The sequence below is a fragment of the Propithecus coquereli genome, unplaced genomic scaffold (genome assembly GCF_000956105.1).
Source record: "Propithecus coquereli isolate 6110/MARCELLA unplaced genomic scaffold, Pcoq_1.0 Scaffold261, whole genome shotgun sequence".
Classification (NCBI taxonomy): Eukaryota; Metazoa; Chordata; class Mammalia; order Primates; family Indriidae; genus Propithecus; species Propithecus coquereli.
This window is the reverse complement of record NW_012148186.1, coordinates 2,860,113-2,880,356: the sequence shown is the minus strand read 5'-3', so window position 1 is coordinate 2,880,356 and position 20,244 is coordinate 2,860,113. Positions and strand designations below refer to the sequence as shown.

At 55.5% G+C, this 20,244-nt stretch overlaps 2 protein-coding genes across 3 annotated transcripts; one reads left to right on the top strand and one right to left on the bottom strand.

Annotated features, from left to right (window-relative positions):
- Positions 1–2,164: 2,164 nt before the first annotated feature.
- Positions 2,165–4,138, top strand: LTB4R (leukotriene B4 receptor). 2 transcript variants are annotated; one of them, XM_012647326.1, is made up of 2 exons: positions 2,165–2,274; positions 2,892–4,138. In XM_012647326.1, exon 2 carries the CDS (start codon positions 2,901–2,903, stop codon positions 3,939–3,941), a length of 1,041 nt encoding a protein of 346 aa, XP_012502780.1. In that variant the 5' UTR covers positions 2,165–2,274; positions 2,892–2,900; the 3' UTR covers positions 3,942–4,138. The 2 variants fall into 2 exon arrangements, with proteins under 2 accessions (XP_012502780.1, XP_012502779.1); XM_012647325.1 differs by having other exon boundaries at positions 2,165–2,278.
- A 1,329-nt stretch (positions 4,139–5,467) lies between these two features.
- On the bottom strand, positions 5,468–19,817 carry ADCY4 (adenylate cyclase 4). Its single transcript, XM_012647321.1, has 25 exons — positions 19,659–19,817; positions 18,164–18,361; positions 17,892–18,053; positions 17,129–17,278; positions 16,546–16,694; positions 16,356–16,467; positions 15,517–15,644; positions 15,205–15,363; positions 14,813–14,945; positions 14,450–14,623; positions 12,537–12,580; positions 12,316–12,402; positions 12,095–12,164; positions 11,663–11,760; positions 10,641–10,725; positions 10,396–10,533; positions 9,682–9,792; positions 9,277–9,461; positions 8,991–9,075; positions 8,400–8,558; positions 6,857–7,003; positions 6,448–6,555; positions 6,215–6,329; positions 5,768–5,892; positions 5,468–5,682 (listed from the first exon to the last, which is right to left on the bottom strand). The coding sequence occupies exons 1-25, from the start codon at positions 19,815–19,817 to the stop codon at positions 5,530–5,532; spliced, it is 3,234 nt and encodes a 1,077-aa protein (XP_012502775.1). The 3' UTR covers positions 5,468–5,529.
- Positions 19,818–20,244: the final 427 nt, after the last annotated feature.

Sequence of the window (20,244 nt, the reverse complement as noted above, 5' to 3'; positions counted from 1 at the left end):
TCAGGAGAGATCCATGTGCACACACATGTGATCACTAAGGTGACCAACTCATTCCACTTAGCCCAGGATTTTCCCAGTTTTTGCACTGAAAATCCATTGTCCCCGCCCCATATAGTCCCCCGGCAAACTGAGATGGTTGGTCACTGGTTACCCTGACCGCATCACCCCGGACTCTGCTTTAGTGACTGTTCACACTCCTCCTAGAAGAGGCCAAGAGAGAGCAAAGGAAATCCGGTCCCCAGGGTCATGCCAAGGCCACCACAACTGGGATTGGAGTATAGCTCTGAGCTAGGACAGCAGGGTATATGCTTAGAGTACCTAGTCCTGGGTGGGGGGAAGAAAGGTCATCAAGGGAGATGGGGGTGGGGAGCAGCTTGAGATAGGAGGCAAAGACAACCCAGTATTTTTTTTTTTTTTTTGAAACAGAGTCTCGCTCTGTCACCCAGGCTACAGTGCCATGGCGTCAGCCTAGCTCACAGCCACCTCAAACTCCTGGGCTAAAGCAATCCTCCTGTCTAAGCCTCCCTAGTAGCTGGGACTACAGGTGTGCGCCACCACACCCGGCTGATTTTTCTATGTTTAGTAGAGATGGGGTCTCGCTCTGGCTCAGGCTGGTCTCGAACTCCTGATCTCAAGTGATCCTCATGCCTCAGCCTCCCAGAGTGTTAGGATTACAGGCGTGAGCCACCGCACCCGGCAGACAACCCAGTCTTTATCTGAAGTGGCCTTTGGTTGACCCCTGGAGCTCTGAGCTGGAAGCTTCTATCTTTAAACACAGACTTTGGGGACTTCTTTCTGACCTTGTGTGCTGGGGCAGAAGTTCCCTAACTTCCTCTGTTACATATTCCTCATCTCACACACCCAATGTGATCAGAAAGCCCTTCCTCAACTCTGCCTTCAGTTCTTGCTGCGGTTTCAGCCCATTTCTTTTCATCATATCCTCTGCTTGACAGCTGCTGGGTTAATGTTGCTCTGGCTTTTCTCAAAAAAGGGGGCTCTGGAAAGGGTGAGGGACCTCAGCAAATGCCATTACACCATTACACCCTGCATCTTTCCCGAGAAGTGACAGAGTTGAAAGGGAAGCAGGAAGGCTCATCATCAGATTGAAAGAAGGAATCTTTAGTTCTTAGCTTCTGCAGGAGACTTCAAGGAAAAGAGATGTCTCTCCATACTGGGAAGGGAAGGGTGACCCTTTTGGGGCTTTTTACCTTTCCACATTCCTGGCTTTCCCTCTTGGCAGGGCAGGCATGAGGCATCACAGCTCCTGACCCCTCACTCCCACTCCTATCATGCTCAGCCCAGCCTATCTCAGCCTTGACCTTCTCTGTGTGTCCAAAGGAGAACTGGACAGTAGGCGTGGGAAGGTAGGAGAGAAGTGGTTCCAATCTCCTTGCCCAGCACCCAGATCTTAAATCCAGACCTGGCAAGGTAACCATATGGACAAGTGCAAGGCAAGTGGCTGGGGGAAAGGGAAGAAATTGGTACTCTGTGTGATACCAAGGAGACCATCTGGATTTTGACTTCTACCAAAGAGACTGGATAATTTTTTGACCTGAATGGAACCAATCCCTTGAAGTAAGGAGTGGGATGGAGGGTGCTGGAAGATGGCCCTCTTCCCGCAACCTACGTCATGGCTTGAACTGAAGCCAAGGGCAGGGTGCTGCCCTCTTCGGCATTCACCAACATGCCGTCTTTAAACCATGATGTTACCAAACCCAGACCCAGACCCAGAACCTACAGCTCTAACCTACACTTCCTATTAACCTAAAAAAAATCTACATTATTCACACAAGATATAAAGATACCAGTATTCTAGCCTCTCAATCTGAACCCATTTCTCCTTTCTGGTTTCCTGCCCTCCTTCTCTTACAGGATACGATTCATTACTTTGTTCAATTCTCCAGTCTAGACCTGCATCTTGAGGCCACACCCCAGCCTACTCACTTCCCCCACCCCTTTTTCCCCTCTCACTGCCCCTTCTCTTCTCATCTTGCCTCACTCCTCAAGAGTCCTCCTCCCCAATGAACTGCCCTGGAACACAAAGACTTTCCCCCCTCCTAGTGAAGGGAGGGGTGGGGGTTTCAGCCCCACCCTCAGGAAGATGCATCTTCTGCCTCCCCTGCTCTGTAGCACTTCCTCTCTGGCTGCCTTGGCTGACAGCACCCAGACCCAGGGCCAGGACCCTGGTATTGGGACAGATCCAGGGATAGGCCACACCACTTTGCCCCGACCCTGGGATTGGCACCAGCTTCCAACCAGTCCCTGGCAAAGCTTGTAAGTAAGTATCCTGGGAGTAGGGGTGGGGGTGGGACAGGTGCAGCCATGAGAGAAAGTGCAAAGGAATCTCCAAAGAAAGCTTGGCCAGTGTAAGAAGAGTTGGGAGGATTTGTCCTTGTCGCCTGTCCTTGAACTCCTCCCTATCACTGTGACTCCTGGTGAACCCTGGGCATCTCTGGGGAGAGTGCGTAGGTGATTGGAGGAAGTCAGTGGGACTGAGGGGCTAAGGGCCTGGGAGGGGACAGAGGAGCTAGCCTTTCAAGGGTGCAGAATTGGCGAGGAAAGCCTCCCAGACTGGTTATGGGCTTCAGGTCTCCTAAGGGAAAAGAGGCTGAAAAGGTCCGGAAATGCTGCTGCTGCTGCCACTGTGCATTTTGCAATTGGGTCTGTGGCCAGGAAGGGGCCCCATGGCCCAGTTAGGAAACTAGTGTTTCTACTCAACTAGATCCCCTTAAGACAGGGGATCAGGCAGGGATGGGGGCAGTATATTTCCGAGGTGCCTCTGATGCCGCTGACCTTGGAGACAGACCAGAGTACTCAGATTAGGCGTGTGCAGGGTGTCAGGAAACCCTTGGTCCCCTACCCTCATACTCGTGTCCGCCCTTGCTCTCCAGGTCCTTCCAATGGCAACAAACAATACCTCTCCTGTAGCGTCCTCCTCACTAAGTGTCATGTTCATCTCTGTGCTGGCTATCATCCTACTGTCGGTGGCGCTGGCTGTGGGGATCCCTGGCAACAGCTTTGTGGTGTGGAGCATCCTGAAAAGGATGCGGAAGCGCTCGGTCACTGCCCTGCTGGTGCTGAACCTGGCCCTGGCCGACTTGGCTGTATTGCTCACTGCTCCCTTTTTCCTCCACTTCCTGGCCCGAGGCACCTGGAGGTTTGGACTGGCTGGCTGCCGCCTGTGCCACTATATCTGCGGAGTCAGCATGTACGCCAGCGTGCTGCTGATCACCGCCATGAGTCTGGACCGCTCGCTGGCGGTGGCCCGTCCCTTCCTATCCCAGAAGCTGCGCACCAAGACGATTGCCAGGCGGGTGCTGGCAGGGATCTGGGTGGTGTCCTTTCTGCTGGCCACGCCCGTCCTCGTGTACCGCACGGTGATCTTGGTACCGAACAACAGGAGCCTGCACTGCTCTTCGAGGTACACCAACGAAGGCCACAGGGCCTTCCATCTGCTCTTCGAGGCCATCACGGGCTTCCTGCTGCCCTTCATGGCCGTGGTGGCTAGCTACTCCGACATCGGGCGGCGGCTGCAGGCCCGGCGCTTCCGCCGCAGCCGCCGCACCGGCCGCCTGGTGGCACTCATCATCCTGGCCTTCGCGGCCTTCTGGCTGCCCTACCATGCGGTGAACTTGGCCCAGGCGGGCCGCGCGCTGGCCGGCCAGCCCGCGGGGTCAGGGCCCGTGGGGCAGCGGCTGAGCCTGGCCCGCAGAGTGCTCATCGCGCTCGCCTTCCTGAGCAGCAGCGTGAACCCCGTGCTGTACGCGTGCGCCGGCGGCGGCCTGCTGCGCTCGGCCGGCGTGGGCTTCCTCGCCAAGCTGCTGGAGGGCACGGGCTCCGAGGGGTCCAGCGCCCGCCGTGGGGGCACCCTGGGCCAGATCGCGAGGGGCGCCCCCGCCTCTCCGGAGCCCGACGCTGCCGAGGGAAGCGAACTGAACTAGGCCTGGCGGAAGGATGCTCGTTTTCCTCCCAACGGAGTACCTCACTCTGGGCTGACCCATGTCTGTACCCGGAGGAGGAGCAGGGGCTAGGGGTGGAGCAGAGGAAGAGGGAGGGATGGGGCGAGCGAGGACAGAGTGAGCGCATGCTCCAGCCTGGCTCCTGTCGGCAGCTTTACCATTAAAACTGAAGTCTGAAATCGGGTCAGCCCTGCAAGTGGGGCATGTGTTACCGGCCATTGGGGTGCTTGCAGGCGTCCTGATGGGGTTCCTCTCAGTAGCTGTGAGTCACATCCTTTAGTTCCCCATGATTTACAATTTTGGAAGGGACGCAAAGACAGACATAGAAACTCCCTCCCTTGATTCTGAAGTAGGTGGTCTGCAGATCATATTTAGAAAAACACAGTTTATGGACTCCTAAAGGAGCTTGTCTAGGAAGACCATGCATGTAGGCTTGTCATTCCAGAACCTGTGACTCAGGGGCCTTCTGAGAAAACACCGCTGTGAACAGTCTTCCCTGAAGCCTGTGATAAGTATCCTTGTTACCATGACTTCAACTTCCTGCCAGCAATCTTCCTCTTTCACTTGGGGACCAAGTCTCCAGATCTTATGCCCTAGAATCCTGCACATCAGCATCTGCCAGTCCCTACAACATGTGGCCATGGGCAGCCCTGGGAAACAAAGATTCCCATAGGAGAGGGATGCATTATTATTTCCTAGGAGTAACTGTTACCTTAGAGAACCTTGGCCCTGCTCTGGTCTGACAAATTTTAGGAAGATGGCAGTAGCAGTGGCAGCAGTGTACTTTTTGTATCTTTCCCATAAAAAAATGAAAGAGCAACTAGGAGAGCAAAACCAAAAATCCATGTGCAACATCTGCAACAAAACCTAGGATGTCAAGATACTTCCCATGGACCCAAAAATATGAGCCCATGAGAGTGAAACATCGATGCTATAAGACCCACTTACTATATCAGCATCTGTGTGGAAGGATGCAAAAGGAAGCGGGGGTGCCTCTGATGGGCTTGAGAACAGGAGAACCCCAAACTATCTACAGGTCCTCGCTGGAAAGCAGGGTGGGCCAATCTGAGAACAGCAGCTGCAACTGGGAGAGACCTGACAGATTATTTTCAGGCTTCTTGCCCATTCTGCACAGTAAGCACATAATATGTGCTTGTTTAGTGTTTGTTGAATGAATAAAGGTCAAATGACATTTCCCTGGATATTCCCTTCCAATATTTGTGGGTGGCGGACAAGAAAGGACAAATCCTTGTTTGAGTCATGTGGCTAAATTCTTTATGCTTCCAAGGTGTACAAAATACTGGAATCAGGTTGGCAGGAAGGCAGGAAAGCTGAGACAGCCCTCTTTTTGAGCATGTGAGAAGAATCACTCCCTTCTAGCGTGCGCGCTTGCGTGCACACACACACACACACACACACACACACTTTCTCTCAGTCTGGCCTGGGAAGAAGCCATCCTGCTGAGGGGCAAGGAGAAGGCGATCCACAGCTGTATCAGTAACTTCTGACAACAGTTGGCTCCAGACATCCCAGAGTCTCTTTATTGAGGATCTTGGAGGGGTTGGGGGTCTCAGCCTAGGGTGGCTGAGGGAGGTCCAGTTCGTGTCAAGTCTGTGTTCAGGAAGTAGGTGCAGAGCTGCCCTTTGCCTTTGACCTTGATGACACCCCGCCTGTAGCAGGTGTAGCCCAGGGACTGCAGGGCCCTTGCTGTCTCCTCAGTCACCTACAATTGGAGGGGTGTGAGGGAGTATGGGGGTGGCCCTATTCTTCTCCCCCCTCCCCCCATGCCTCCAATGTGGCTCCCTCACTTGGATCTTGCCAAGGACTCCTGTACTCTCCATGCGGCTGGCCACGTTCACTGTGTTGCCCCAAATATCATATTGTGGCTTCTGGGCCCCAATCACTCCGGCCACTACTGGTCCGTGGTTCAACCCTGATAAGGGATTTGGTAATGAGGGACCCTGATGAGGGGAACTTTGAGGAGGAAGAGGAAAAGAGGAGGCTCAAGGAATTGGGGAGAAGAGAGAAGGGCCTGGGGGCCTTAGAGGACAGGAGAGGTCTCTAAGGCTGGAGGAGTGTGGCTTAGGGAAGGGGGACCTCACAGCTCCTGGCTCAGCGGCTTCCCCCATCCCAGGGAATGAGTCAGGAAAGGGAGTCCAGGGGTGAGCTGGGAGCAGCTAACAAAGGACTTGGAGTGGGGAGAGCTTGGGAAAGTGAGGAGATGCCAGATCACTTGGGCAGGGCAGGGTCCTCACCCACACGCAGGCGGAAGTTGTTGAATGAGTGCTTGTTGATGATGTCCAGCTTAGACCCCAGGGCCACCGCAAATTCCACCATCGTGCCAAGGTGACTGCAGCTTCGCTCAGCATCCTGGCAATGGGCCTGCCCCCCCAGGATGGGCCAATGAGGGCATAGGAATAAGTCCCACTTGGGGGCCCATCAGTGAGAGCCCAGAGAAGGGTTGGTAGGTAAGGAAGGGTTGCTGTACCTGTTGTGCATCCTGTCCTGAGGTGGCATTTAAGCCTGTGGCTGCCATGTAGGTGCTGCAGATGGTTTTGATCTTCTCCACTCCGCTGAACTTGGGCTTGGAGAGCAGCTGCATAGAGAGGGGGCCTGTCCTAGTTTCTCTTGCGCTCTCCCTCCCCTCTCCTAGCAGCCCAGCCCCAGGCCTTTGGAGGCTACAGGACCAGGCTGTGGGAGTGGGGAAGGGGGCAGGATGGAGGGAGTTGGCAGTGGGCAATGTTGCTGGAGAGGGGAGAGCTGGGGGATGAGGAGGAGACGCGGTGCTAGGGAGGGGAGTATTGGCCTCATGGCCAGGAAAGCAAAGTGGATGGAGGAACTGGTGAGAAATTCCAGAATCCAGGATATAGGGTCTGGGAGACCCTTGGAGTTGTCACCTCATCAAAATCGGCAATTATTTCATTGAGCAGCCGCAAACACTCTAGCCCCTCATGGTTGATGTCGGATTCAGAGTAAAACTCCTTAAAGTCCGGGACTGAGGCGAAGAGGACACAAACACACTCGTAGGACTGGTGGTAGAGGTCCTGGGAGGGCAGGAGACTGGGGTGAGGGGTGCACGTCACATTCCTCCCCTCTGGGGCTGCACAAGCTTCTCCTCCTGTGTCCACACTCCCAGTCCCCCTGTTTAGGAAGGCTGGGGAGGGAGGGAGAGAAATAGGGCCAGAGAACCCCAGGGATGCAACTCAGGAGTCAAGATTGAATCTCATTGTGATTCCGGGAGAGACAGAGACTTGGGGTCAGGATCACCTGACAGCAATGAGAAGGGAGTCACTCCTAGAACTGGGATCATGTCAGTGGGAATTATTTTTATATCCTATCTTATTGCTGAAAGATGTTACGTCACCTTACAAAGATAGCTGCAATATGGAAGATAAACTAAAGCAACAATAGGGAATTTAGGGCAAGGAGAAAATATGGGTAAGAAAATAAAGATAGACTCAGATCAATCAGATCTAAGGCTGGTTCACAGCCCCAGCTCCTCAGTGTTTATTTCCCCCGCTCCACCATGCCTGAAACCACCCCCACCTCCACCTCCAATTTAGAGATAGGCTGAAGGTGCAGCTATCCTCGGAGAGAGACTACCCTTGAAACTAGACTCAGACCAGTTCACAAAATGGGTGCCACGAAATCTTGGTTAGTCCTAGATTATTCTGGCTCTCAGATTTTTAGCAACCAATGCAAAGAGAGAAACAGGATTGGCTACAGATTCCCTGTGTCTATAAGGGGAGAAACCAGAAGTAAGAACAGAGCAGGTGGTGGGGAATAGGCTGTGAAATAGCCCCTGAGCTGTTTCTTTTAATATCTCTCAATATAGGCCAAGAACACTTCCATAGAAGGCCAGGTGCGGTGCCACAAAAAGATGGTGACTTTCTGATGGTCTGACTAGAGCAAGATTTTTGAGGATCAGAGCAGCAGCATCCAATAGAAATTTCTGCCATGATGGCAATGTTCTCTATCCACGCTGTCTAATGTGGTGGCCACTGGCCACCTGTAGCTATTGAGTACTTGAAATGTGGCTAGTCCAACTGAGGAACTGAATTTTTATTTTAACTAATTAAAATTTAAACTTAAATGGTCACATACTGTTAATGGCTACCATATTAAATAGTGCAGGTCTAGAGAGATGGGTGGACTGTATCTTCCAGACAACTCCCCACAACACTTGACTAAGCTTCTGGGAGGTATGGCGTGCTGGTGAGTTAGAGAAGACACTCCTTCCAGGTAAGAATTGGAAACGCAGAAATTCTGTGCTCACCAAAGACAGAGCCTGAGATCTTGTGAAAACGAAGGCACCTGACAGGAACAAGGGCTTGGGCGACCCACTATGGGGGAGTCCAGGGAGGATGGGCCACGGGCCGAGACTTTCATCAATCAGTCCCTATGGCATCGGGAGCTCAGGAGTCAAGGGTCGGGAGTCACCTCGTTGCGCCGGTTCTGGCCAATGAACTGGGGGGCCACGTGTGCAGGGAGCACGTTCTCCAAGAGCAGCCGAGTCAGGTTCTCCATTGTCTCTGTCTCCTCCCGCTCCTGCCTCAGCTTCTTCTTCCACAGGAAGTCCAGGCGGCAATAATACTCATTCTGGGGAGGGTCACCAGGGAGGCATGTGGGGGACACAGTGCAGGGGAAGCCCCAGCTCCTGAATGTTCACTCCCCCTGCTCCACCAGGCCCCCAACAACCCCCACCCCCACCTCCAGTTTAGAGATAGGCTTAAGGTGCAGCTATCCTCCGAGAGAGACTACCCTTGAAACCAGACGCAGACCAGGGGCACGGAATTGGCGGCGGACATTTTCTAAGCACGGGCTTTCCCAGATTGGGGTGGGAGAACTTGAGGGCACTCCCCATGGGGAGTGAAGGAGAAAGAAAGGGAGCAGGAAGCCTCGCTTGGAAGCTCCCAGTGGGCACACCACTTGGGCTCAACCCTGGGGATGAGAGAGACCAAATCACAGATATGGGGACCCCAGCCTCACCACTCATAGGGAGGCCCTAGAGGGCTGAGCTGAGTGACTTACCTGCCGAGCCAGGACAAGGAGGGTGAAGAAGAAGATGAAGAAGGACATAGCTCCCGTCAGTTTGGGCTCCTTCAGCACTCCCGGCCTGAGGGGGCCATGGATCAGGGTTGCCCATCGCTCTGCCCCTTCCTGATGGCCTCCTCCCTGCCCCTAGTACCCATGAAGGCCTCAGCCTCCCTCCCACTTTGTGCTGGTTCAGGTCAGTGAGGTGAGGACAACTCTGCTGTGTCCCATCTCGCCCCCGTCCCAGAGGGCCCGGGCACCTCTGTCCAGCGGCCGTGCACACCTGGAGTCCAAGGGGCCCGGATAGAGGCGGGCGATGAGGCAGTCGGACAGCCAGGCGTGGGAGTGCAGGAAGATGGAGCAGGAGGCCACCAGCCAGAGCAGGAGCAGCAGCAGCTTCAGTTCGAAGCTCATGTGCAGGAAGAGGGAGCAGGAGAGGAAGCCCAGCACGCAGCAATGCATGGAGTACTGCAGGCCAGGCAAGGGGGTCAGGACACCGAGGGTCCTGTCCCTCCCTGGCCCAGGTCCTGTCTAGGGGACAGGGGGGTGTCACACACAAACACACACTGGGCGTGACTTATGTTGTCTGACCTAATCCACAGGATGGAGTGTTCTTCAACCAAGGAGGTAGGTGGGGAGCTGAGGAAGGATCTGGAGAAGGGGTTCGGGGCTGTGTAGGAGCACTCACTGGGACACTGATGAGAGGCAGGGACCCTGGGAGCTCCCAGGAGAGGTTGAAAGTCATGGAGGACACATTGGGAGTCTGGAAAGGGCAGTCCGACGATGCTGGGAAGAAGAACTGCAAGGAGATGTGGAGCTGAGGGGACAGGCAGCTCCTTGGGCACAGTGTGGCTTGTTCTGGGTTTGACTGACCCAGGGATGAGTCAAGGCCAGACTCATCCAAAGGGGTGGATTCCGATATTTCTGGTTGGTGAGGGGCCTCAGCACTGGGGGCCTCGCTGGGGGGAGGGGTTGAGGGAGGCATGTCAAGAGAACTAGTCTGCCAGGGATCCACTGTGTGAGTTCTCACCAGCCACTTAACCTCTCTGGGCCTTAGCTTCCTCTTCTGCAACTTGGCTGAGGGATGATTCCTAGGTGCCTTCTAGGGATGGAATTTTAGAAATGATTCTAAGTTCTGAAAAATCAGCCAAGTGAGCTAAGTAATAAATACCTGCAGCGGGTAGAAAAAAGATGGGAAGGACATCCACAAAAATGTTATTAGATACAATTATGTTTAGACGGTAGATTGTGGATGACTAATTTTTTTTCTTTCTACTTGTACAACATTTCTAGCATCCCCTGGCTTTAGTCCAGCTGCCCTCCCAAATACGGGGGTTTCCTTTCAGTCCCTGGCAGGTCCAGCATGCCCTGATGGCGGTGGATAGGGTCCCCCTGCCCTCACCAGGCTGGTAATGGCCATGGCAAAGACAAGGAGGATGGTGGCAGTGCCCAGGGCTACTCGCAATCCTGGTCGTGTGGCCACCAGGCCAGACAGTGCAGGCAGCCAGTGCAGCATCTTGGGGCCTTTCAGGACACACCTCTGTGGAGGAAGCGTGGGCTTCTTAGCTGTGGGACCGGGGCACCTTCTTCAGGTCAGGTCATAGCCAGGGCTCCAACTTGCCACTCTCACCCCCCAGCCAATCTCACCGTCAGGTGCTCTGAGAAGCAGACGAAGAGGAGGAGGAGGAAGAGGAGGAAGGTGATGCTATAGGTGGTGGCCAGAGCTGGGGGCCTAAAGGGAGACAAGAGTGAGGCCTTGAAGTGCCACATGGTCCCTGTGTACCGTGAAGGTGCTATGTGGTCTTGAGGAGAAGTAGGGAGTGATCCTGGGGGGCAGCCCAGTTGCCCCTGGGGGCTGGGCTGATAAAAGACATATCCTGATATTTGGGCTAGCCGAAGTGTCTAGGGCAGTGCTGGGGTGGCACAGGGCCAAGTAGGTACAGGGTGGGGGCTCACAAAAGGTGGGGGCTCTGACGCGGAGACTGCGTCAGACCACTCTCTGGGACTTCAGGCCCAAGCTCTTTTTTTTTTTTTGACGCAGAATCTTACTCTGTTGCCCAGGCCAGAGTGCCGTGGCATCAGCCTAGCTCACAGCAACCTCAGACTCCTGGGCTCAAGCGATCCTCCTGCCTCAGCCTCCCAAGTAGCTGGGACTACAGGCATTGCACCATCGTGCCGGATAATTTGTCTATTTTTAGTAGAGACAGGGTCTCACTCTTGCTCAGGCTGGTCTTGAACTCCTGACCTCAAGCGATCCTCCCACCTTGGCCTCCCAGAGTGCTAGAATTACAGGTGTGAGCCACCACATCCAGCCTAGGCCCAAGCTCTTTAATCTGGCTGAGTTGTGGACTCCTAGCTGTGGACTAGGAATGAAGACCTACTTTCTAAGCTCACTCGTTTGCTGTGATTTTTGGGTTTCTCAACAGGAACAAAACCTCCTTCATGGGGATGTTGTTAGCACCAAAAGAGACAGGCACGTGAAAATGTTCAGGTTGTGTAGAAATTCCACTATTAAGATGAGGTCTGTGATTATCACTGGCTCCCCAGAACAGCGTCCCCTCTATGCGAAAGTGCCTGAAGCTAAGGGGAAGGAGGTAAAGGAAGAGAGTGTGGGTCCAGGGTCAGGAGGGGCGAGGGGATCAGTGTGTGAGAGCCAGAGCCTCCCTCACCTGTTTGTCACCAGCATCTGGATGATGAAGTTGGAGAGAAAAACCAGGAAGGTGCAGGCTGCATAGTATTTGAAGGCAGGAAGTGCAGACAGTCGATACTGAATGGGAGGAGGTTGGGGTATAGAAAGGCCGCAGCCCTGCCCATCATCTCAAAGGTGGTACTCCCAGGGAAGGGGCAGTGCCACAGCCTCACCACCCCACCCTCCAGGTCGGTTCCATGTAGCCCCTACCAGCTCCCTCCTCTCACCACCACCCAGTAACTCAAGCTATAGGGGGACTTTCCTTTAGGAGAGAGGTACAAACTCCTCACCCCAGGATCACAAACTGAGCAGATCCGGGGAGCAGAGGTGGGGACTGCAAGGGCTGACCCCTCCTCAGGGTCAAGGACTATAGTTGGGAAATCCTTTTGTGCCCCCCACTCCCACCAGCCACCTCTTTCTCCATCTCCTTCTCTCTGAAGTACAGTGTCAGCGGGTTGAAGTCCTTTGACTGCTTCCACTGTCTGGTGGGAAGTGGGGGACGTGAGCACAGAGAGGAGAGGGCAGTGCAGGGCAGGGCAGGAGGGGTGGCCAGGCCCTCAGGGAGCACCCGCCCTCCTCTATTGTGAGCCCAAGGCCCCTCCCGGCCCTCCCCGACCTCTTTGCTCTCCGTACTTCTGAGAATTGAGCTGTTCGATGACCTGGAAGAACTTGGCATCCCCAGTGTCCAGCTCATCGTCCAGTCCCCGGGGACTGCGGCCGCTGCACAGTGAGAGCAAAGCCTGTCACCACAGAGACCCTCAAAGGGGTCTGGGCCGAGCAGGAGCAGCCCCCAGGGCGGATGGAGGTGGGTTATCCAGACAGCCCCACTGTCAAAGACACTCAGGTCTCCTCACCGGTCCAGGCTCCACTGGGGGCTGAAGGAAGCCAGGGCCTTCTCCTGTTGGGAGAGCACAGGGTGGGGGTGGGGTGAGCGCTGCGCCAGGGGGAGGCAGGCTGTGACCTGCACTGTGGGTCCCTGACATGGGCATTCCACAGCTCGGATTCCTCTCTCTCTGTCTCTCTCTCTTCCTCCCTCCCAAATCTCAATTGCCCTTGAAGGGGAAGTTCAAACCCCATTTCCTGCTTCAAGGGTCCTCCTGACTCTTTAGACCTCAAGGTCTTTTTGCCCCTTATTTCCTCATAGTTCGTGTCACTTACTGGGCAACTCTGTCTTCTATAGTGGCCTGCGCATTCTTTGCCCCACCTTCCCTTACGGCTGCACACAGTCCAAAGGCAGGGACTTTCCCATCACCCTTGGACGCCAAAAAAATCCTTGTTAGTTTAAACTGAAGTGACAATGCAGAACATTCTGACTCCTCTCTCATCTCTCCTGAGGTCAACCATGCTGGGCTGGGAGGTAGTGCGGGTGGATGACGAAGAATGGAGAAGAAAGGGGAAGAGGAAGGGAAATAAACTGACTACAGTCATTCTCTTCACCAAAATGAACACGGCGTACGTAGAGAAAGGAAAGGAGCAGGCAGGTAGAGCAACCACTGAGAGAATGAAGCTTTGCGGGCCACTGTCCAGTACAAGAAGCACAGTGACCGTTCCTCCCTGCTCCCCTCGGCTCGTATGAAGGAGGCAGAGTCACAGGTTCACCTCATCCCCCAAACCGAAACCTGGTGCATGGGAGAGGGAGAGAGACATACTGAGAGGGAATGGTATACTCTAGATTTGGACTCATCTACGCCTCTATGTCTGGGACTAATTTTTTCAAACTACCTACCTGCCCCACAACATCTGTAAGTTATTTGAAGACAGGGAAACATCTTATTCATTTCTATAGCCTATTGCCTGCCACAGAGTAGGTATTCAAAAAATGTGGAAGGAAGGAAAGGACGAATGGTACACACCAGCACAAACACTGCCCCACCACTCAAAGTTCCACATTATCTAAGAGTAAGCTGCTGGTGATTCTCAGGATTTCTAGCATTTGACTGAGCCCCTGGAACTTCAGGGGCTGAGAAGTGACTTTCTGGGCTGGTAAGGTCCTGCCTCAGGATATACTCTTGGACAAGGGGTCCCGCTCCTCCATCCTGATACTTCCTAGCCTGCACACCACTGGAGAGTGGCAGGAAGTCTAGCACGGGCCCTGGTGGGCATTCCTACCACGGGAGCTGCACCTGAGGTCATCTCACAGTCCCTGTATACATAGCAAACCCCACATGCCACTCCACCCCTACCCTGGAGGCCTCATCCTGCAACAATCTTCTGGGCCTTGGATCTTTCCTTCTTCTCCTTCCTGCCAGTTGAACCCTTCTGACCTCTTCCCCATCCCATGGTAAGGCTTGGGATTAAGTACTGTCTGGAACCATTGCTGCCAACGTCCCCCCACTCCCCAATGTTGGGGGGATTGAAGAAGAGAACATGTAGTTGTAGGAACTGAGTTGAACAGAGACATTTCCTAGTGGCATGGGAATGCAGCGCTGGAATCAGAGTCAGGAAGACGTGAGGTCTACTGCCTTTGTGGTGTCAGGGGAAGGGGCTCTCCTGAGTGGAGGCTGCAAGCAATGGACATGGTGTCTATGGGGATCCCGCATCTTCTCTGAGGTGAGCTTGGACAGCAGTGATCTCTGCTCTTTCTCTAGAAGGAAGGGCAAGGAAGGGCCTGAACCAGTGACTGGGGTGACCAGACAGTTCGGGACCTTAGGATGTTGCAAATTATTAAGTGACTCACTAATGGTGGGGGTAGAGGAGGCTGGGAGTGTGCCTGAGGATAAGGGCGGGGTTACCTAAGCTCTGGAGCTCACAATGAATGTGCACATACCGGGAGAGGGGTGGAGGTGCACACAGGGCTGTCTACATGGCTCAGGTGGGCAAAAGGCTTGGCGGCACCCCAGGACTCCAGGTAGCGGGTCATCAGTAGTGAAGGGCGCAGCTTGGGGCCCTCAAGAGAGGACAGCAACCCTCCTGCAGTGCCCTTCTCGTCCTCCTCCTCGGCCTGGGGCACATGAAGGCTGAAAGTCAATATCACAGACAATTCCCCATTCTCCTCAAACCCCTTCGAGGCTTGTGTCCTCAACCCCCACTAGGACTCAGGAACTCAATCTCTGGCACAGAAGAGATCAAGCCTGTTGGCTGTGGGGTGGTTTGCATGGGCCAGTCCCTGGGGGCCAGGCTGAGCTTTTACCCGGGGATCGATGACCAGGTAGGTTGGCTCCCCTAGTTCCCGAAGGTATGGGTCCCGGTGTTCCATGCCTGCATCCTCCACAGCATAAGCCCCTGCCAGCAGGGCCAGGGTGGCCCCTGTGATGTGCACTCGTCTGCAAGGAATGGGCAGTGGGAATCAGCAGGGAAGGCCTCCAAACCTCTCATTTCTCTCTAAGATCATTCCTGGAGGTCTGACTTCAAGAAAGGCCTTGTGTTACAGGAGGTGCCTCCCAGCTCCTCTCTCCCTGCATCCCAGAATCTCCCTGAGCCCCACATGGGATCGTGTCCATCTTAAGGAGCTAAGAAAAGGGTGGCGGCATGTGGGCGGCCTGGCTGGCTTCCTACTGTAACCACTTGGGGCCCAGGTCTCACCCTGGTACACCGCCTGCCTCCATGTGATTGGCCAGTGTGACGTCATGGGACCATACATCATATTGCCACTTCTGCAGCCCAATGACTCCGCAGAGCACACTGCCAGAGTGCACGCCCACACGCATGTTGATGTCCACACCGGTGGCTGCTCGCAGTTTCCTGAGCAGGGTAGGCGTGGGACGATCTGAGTCCTGTCTTCAGCCCTTCCCGTGCCACACCCCTCCTTCTTTCAAGAAGGTCTTCCACCAGCCTGCCCCCACCGCATGCCACATCCATCCTCTGCATTCCTCCTGCCCGCACCCCTGAGCTGACCTGATGGCTCGGCACATGTCCAGCCCCATGCGCACGCAGTTGATGGCGTGGTCTGGCAGCGAGAGCGGCAGCCCGGAGACACAGTAGTAACAGTCCCCCAGGATCTTGATCCGCATGCATTCATGCTCCTGGGAGTGTGTGTGTGGGTGTGTAGAGGAACCTGGTTAGAGGCCAGAGGGGTAGGAGGGAGTTGGGGAAAGTGGGGGGCGAGTGTGGTATTCCTGAAGAACTTTCAAGGTTGCAAGTGTCTAGGTCAGATCTAGGGACTCCCTTCACTTGACACGGGGCTGACAGGTTCCCCACGCAGATGTCTCTCAGGAGCGTTTCCCGAGGGCTGGGATGTTTGTCACTCTTCCCAGTTTTGGCATGTGTAGGGTGTGCCCAGATGTGGGCATATGGAAGCAGCCTTAGCATTGAGGGGTTTGGGGGGATCCAAGAATTTTTTGCTTCGGGGCATCCCTGGGACGTGAGCAGGGTGCTGGGCTGAGGTTGCATAGGGTGTAAATTTCTCTTGGAAGGGCCTCCCAAGGATAGAGCATCAAAACATCCCTCTAGATCTGGTTGTAGTGTCCAGAGACACATATGTGGGGGCTCTGAGCATATTTGGGAGCATTTTGATTGGGACATCTGTAGAGGTGTTGAGAGGTCTCTCCAGGTTTTGGGTATGTGATGAACAGCTTCATGACTGGGAATGTTTGAGAGGGCTTCTTACGTCCGCTGGAGTATCTGGGAGCCTGCATAGACTATGGAGTAGGTAGGATTGGGATCTTAGAAGGCAGGAAAGGCACCCCAGGATGGGATGTTTGAGGGTGAGGGTGGGGAGGGAGATACCCTCTGACCTTGGCGATCTGGTCGAACTTGCCAAAGAGCTCATTGAGCATGAGTACCAGTTCCTTAGGGGAGCACCCACTGGCCAGGCGTGTGAAGCCGACGATGTCAGCATACAACACACTGCACAGAGCAGGCTGTGTTAGTGCGGCCAGTGTCTCAGCCCACAGGCCCCTCCCCTCCAGCCATCCTTCCTCATACCTGACTCCCTGGTGCCTCTTGACGTAGAGGCTGTGGAAATTGTTGGTGCTCTCTGGCCGTGACCCCTGTCCAGCCTGCAGCCGTGCCATGATCTCTGCCTTCATCTCTCGGGCCAGGTAGGCAGGGAGGATGGACAGGAGCAGGTGTTCCTGGAGGAGGTCACTATGAGCACCAACCCTCCTGCACCCTAAAGCTAGGATCCCCAGCCCCCAGACCACTCAGGAGCCCACACTGCCCCACGCTGGAGTGCTCTTCAGGATGTCCCCTAGGTCCTGTGTTTGCACAGCAGGGTTCCATCACCTCATCCTGCACTGATCACCTTTCGGGACTGAACTCCAGTACCGACTCCTGAATGAGAGCTCTTCACTTGATACCATAATGTTCTAAAGTGCCTTCATAAGCCTCAGTTTGTTGGAACCTCACAACCTCCCAAGGTGGGCAAGGGCCACATTTTATACAAAAGAGGCAAGAGAAGGTCAAAGGACCTGCCCAAAGTCACTCAGCTTGTGAAGAAGCCCCATTATGTAATCTAAACAACTCTCTTCGAGCACTCGTCCCGACTGGCCTCCTAGGCAGGGCTGACCTGGTGCTTCTTCTCGGTGTCCAGGCGCCTGCGCGAGTGCAGGGAGCTGAGTGCCTCCCGGAACGTGGCGCGCAGCGCGCGCTCCATCAACGCCTTGTGGTACGCTCCCACCACGTTCCCGCACAGGAACAGCACCGCGTTTGCTGCCAGCTGCGGGTGAGGGCCAGCCTCAGAGGGTGCCGGACCCAGATGGGGTTGGGGATGGCTGTGTGGGTAGCTGGAGTTGGTCTCAAAGACCAGCTGGAAAGGACTGGGCTTTACAGTTAGAGACCTAAGTGTCGCAGGACAAGCAGTGCCACACTGCGGGACCCATAGGGGCGTTTCCCCTTCCTCACGCTTGCTGCCCCAGACTGGGCCGTGGTGCCAACACCGCTTCTTAGTTCTAGAAACCTTGAAACCTGAGCTTAGGTTTCTCTTTTTTCCTCTGGAATACCACTCTACTATCCCTACCCTCCAACCCCGCGTCGGCACCCAAAACTATTCAAGCGCAAATTCTACATTCTCATGAAGGTTCCATCCACCACATCTGTTGCTACCCCCCTAATCCCCGGGCAAACCATGACTCTCCTCCCTGTGGGCCCAGAACCCTCTTCTGGTATCAGCAGCGCACTGACAGCTCCACAAGGGCACTGTGGGTCTGTGTCTGTATCCCACGTCCAGCGTTTCCTGGAGTCACAGCTCGGCAACCCCTCGCCCCCCAGAGGAACCTATTAGCGCGCAGCAGAGCCCGCCCTGGGCGCAGCCTGCGCTACTTTGTGTTCACCTGCGGTAGCAGTGCAGGCCGCGAGTCCGGCTGAAGCCCAAGGTACAGCCCGAGGACCAGCAGGTGCGAGAGCGAAGAGGCGAGGCCCGCGACGACAGCGTCCCGCATGCCCAAGGGCAGCATGGCATACACGGTGAAGATGACGAAGAGGAAAAAGGACACCTGGGCGGGGCGCGGGAAGCTGAAGGCCTACATCGGGCTGCTCACAGCCTGTGTAGGGTCGAGGCCAGGCCGGGGGCATCCCGCCCCCACTTGGCCTGCTGGCCCCTCACCTGGTCCCAGGCGCTCACCACACCCCCGGTGAACAGGAAGCCGTGGCCCAGCGCGAGCAGCGCGGCCCACACGAGGCCGGACAGGGCACGTGTCCAGCGCTGCAGTCGCTGCTCACGGGAAGCCAGGCCCAGCAGCAGCAAGAAGCCGCCCAGCGCACAGAGCACGGTGGTCAGGAAGCTGGGGTCTGAGGCCAGCTCCTGTGGGGAAGGGATGCGTGAGCCAGGACTGTGATGGGGAGCTCGAGGAGCTCGCCCACGGCGAGGAGGAACGAGCTAGATAGAGGAAGAGCGGGCGGCCCCCTCAGCCCAGGTCTGAAAAGTCTCAAACTCAAGTACAAAAATGAGGCAGTGCACTTCCGCTTGCCATTCCTATTAGGTTGAACCTTTCGAAATTGCCTGTGTCCTCCTGTTTTTATCTAGAGTTGGCGATCTCATATGGCTCAACCTAGTTTCTTACTTGCATGTGGCCACGAAGGCTGAGCCTGCCGGGGACTCCTACTCAGAAGACCTGGCTCCCACCCAGTATGGGCTATTTGTGAATCCATGACGGTTCTGAGCCTCAGTTTTCTCATCTGTCAAGCGGGAATCATAGCACCCGCCTGGGGTCCTGAAGCAAGCGAAAGATCCTGTCTCACAGAAGGCACTTTGGGATGAATGTCTCCAAATCTGGCCAGTTTGCTCGGGATATTCCTGGTCCCCGGGGCCTAGGTCGAAGCTTCGAGAGCGGCGCAAAGCAGCACTCCGGCAGCAGGGGGCGCCCGGCTCCGCAGCGCCTCGCACCTCCCTCGCCCGCAAGGGTTGCGATCTCGCCACCTGCCTCAGCTCCTCAGTGTCACCGCTGTCCCCGCCCTTTGTCCCCACCTCTTCCCGGACTTCGGGGTGGACCAACAAGGGTAGGCCGCGCCCGGTGATTTTCCCACCTTGCCGCCAAGGAGTGAAAGGAAAATCTGGAGCAAGCGATTTCCAGAAATGAAGGCCCCCTTCCTCCCCAAACAGAAACTGGAAATGGGTTTATTTTGGGACTAAACGAGACAGAGAGATGGAGGGCGCCTTCTGGGATTCTGTGGGGTACATGTGCCCCACATCCCCTAAAAGGGAGAGAAAACCAGGAAATGAATTCCCTCAGGGCCTTAGTAGAATTTCCCCTCTGGAAAATTGGAAAATCCGGTGATGGATTTATTGTAGAACCAGTAGACCACAGAAGCTCCCAGAGTCTGTCAGAACCCAGAGAGAAATGAGAAGGATCCAGGACTCAGCTACCCCTCTAGGCAGACCCCGTGACTAAGGCCCAGAAGGGTGGAGTGACTTGCCCTGGGTCACTACAGTTCGTAGTAAAGCTCAACGCCTGTTTCTCGGCTCCCAGCAAAGAAAACACAAGGAAAAGAAGACTCCACAAATCCCAATCCGGAAAATGCGCCCCAGGCACTGACCCTCCCGCAACCCCGCAGCAGAGACGAGGCCCAGGAAGAGGCCCGGCACCAGAGGTGCGGCTCACCCTGCCGGTGGCCCAGGCGACGGCGAACAGCGCCAGGAGCGCGCAGAGCACGATCACCAGCAGCAGTAGCAGCAGCGGGTACTGCTGGCTCAGGCTGTAGTAGGTCTCGTAGAAGAGATCTTCGCTGGGGGGCGGCCGGGGGCTGAAGAGGCGGGCCATGGTCTCTGCTGTCCCGATCCCCACGGCTGGGGAGGGCCGGGTGCCAGATTACCTCCTGCGACCCAGGAGGCCCCATTGGGCCTTTATCAGTTGCTCCAAGCCACTTCCACCCCGCGCCCCCAACCTCTTGGCAATCCAGTCTCCTTCCAGGCATTCCCTGCCGCCTCCCAGCCTGCTCCTAGCTGGTGTGTGTGGGGGGGGACTCCTCAATCCTTCCCTCCTCTTCCCTCCAACCCAGACTGTGGAGGTGCCCTAGCAAAAGCCTCATCGTCAGGGGAACAGGACTTGGGGTTGATGCATAGGAGCCCCGGGTTCCCCCATCCCCCAAACTCACTGCCTGCGATGCTCCCGATGCTGCCGCAGCAGAGTGGGCCGGGCCGGGACGGAGCCCAGTGGGGGACTGGTTGCAGAGTGACGCTCGCCGCTA

Coding starts and splice junctions, on each gene's coding strand:
- LTB4R (XM_012647326.1), top strand. CDS start 2,901: ATGGCAACAAACAATACCTCTCCTGTAGCGTCCTCCTCACTAAGTGTC.
- ADCY4 (XM_012647321.1), bottom strand. CDS start 19,817: ATGGCCCGCCTCTTCAGCCCCCGGCCGCCCCCCAGCGAAGATCTCTTC. Junction 12,403..12,536: donor CCCCAGTGGAGCCTGGACCG/GTGAGGAGACCT, acceptor CTCACTGTGCAG/CGGCCGCAGTCCCCGGGGAC. Junction 10,534..10,640: donor GCTTCTCAGAGCACCTGACG/GTGAGATTGGCT, acceptor CTTCCTCCACAG/AGGTGTGTCCTGAAAGGCCC.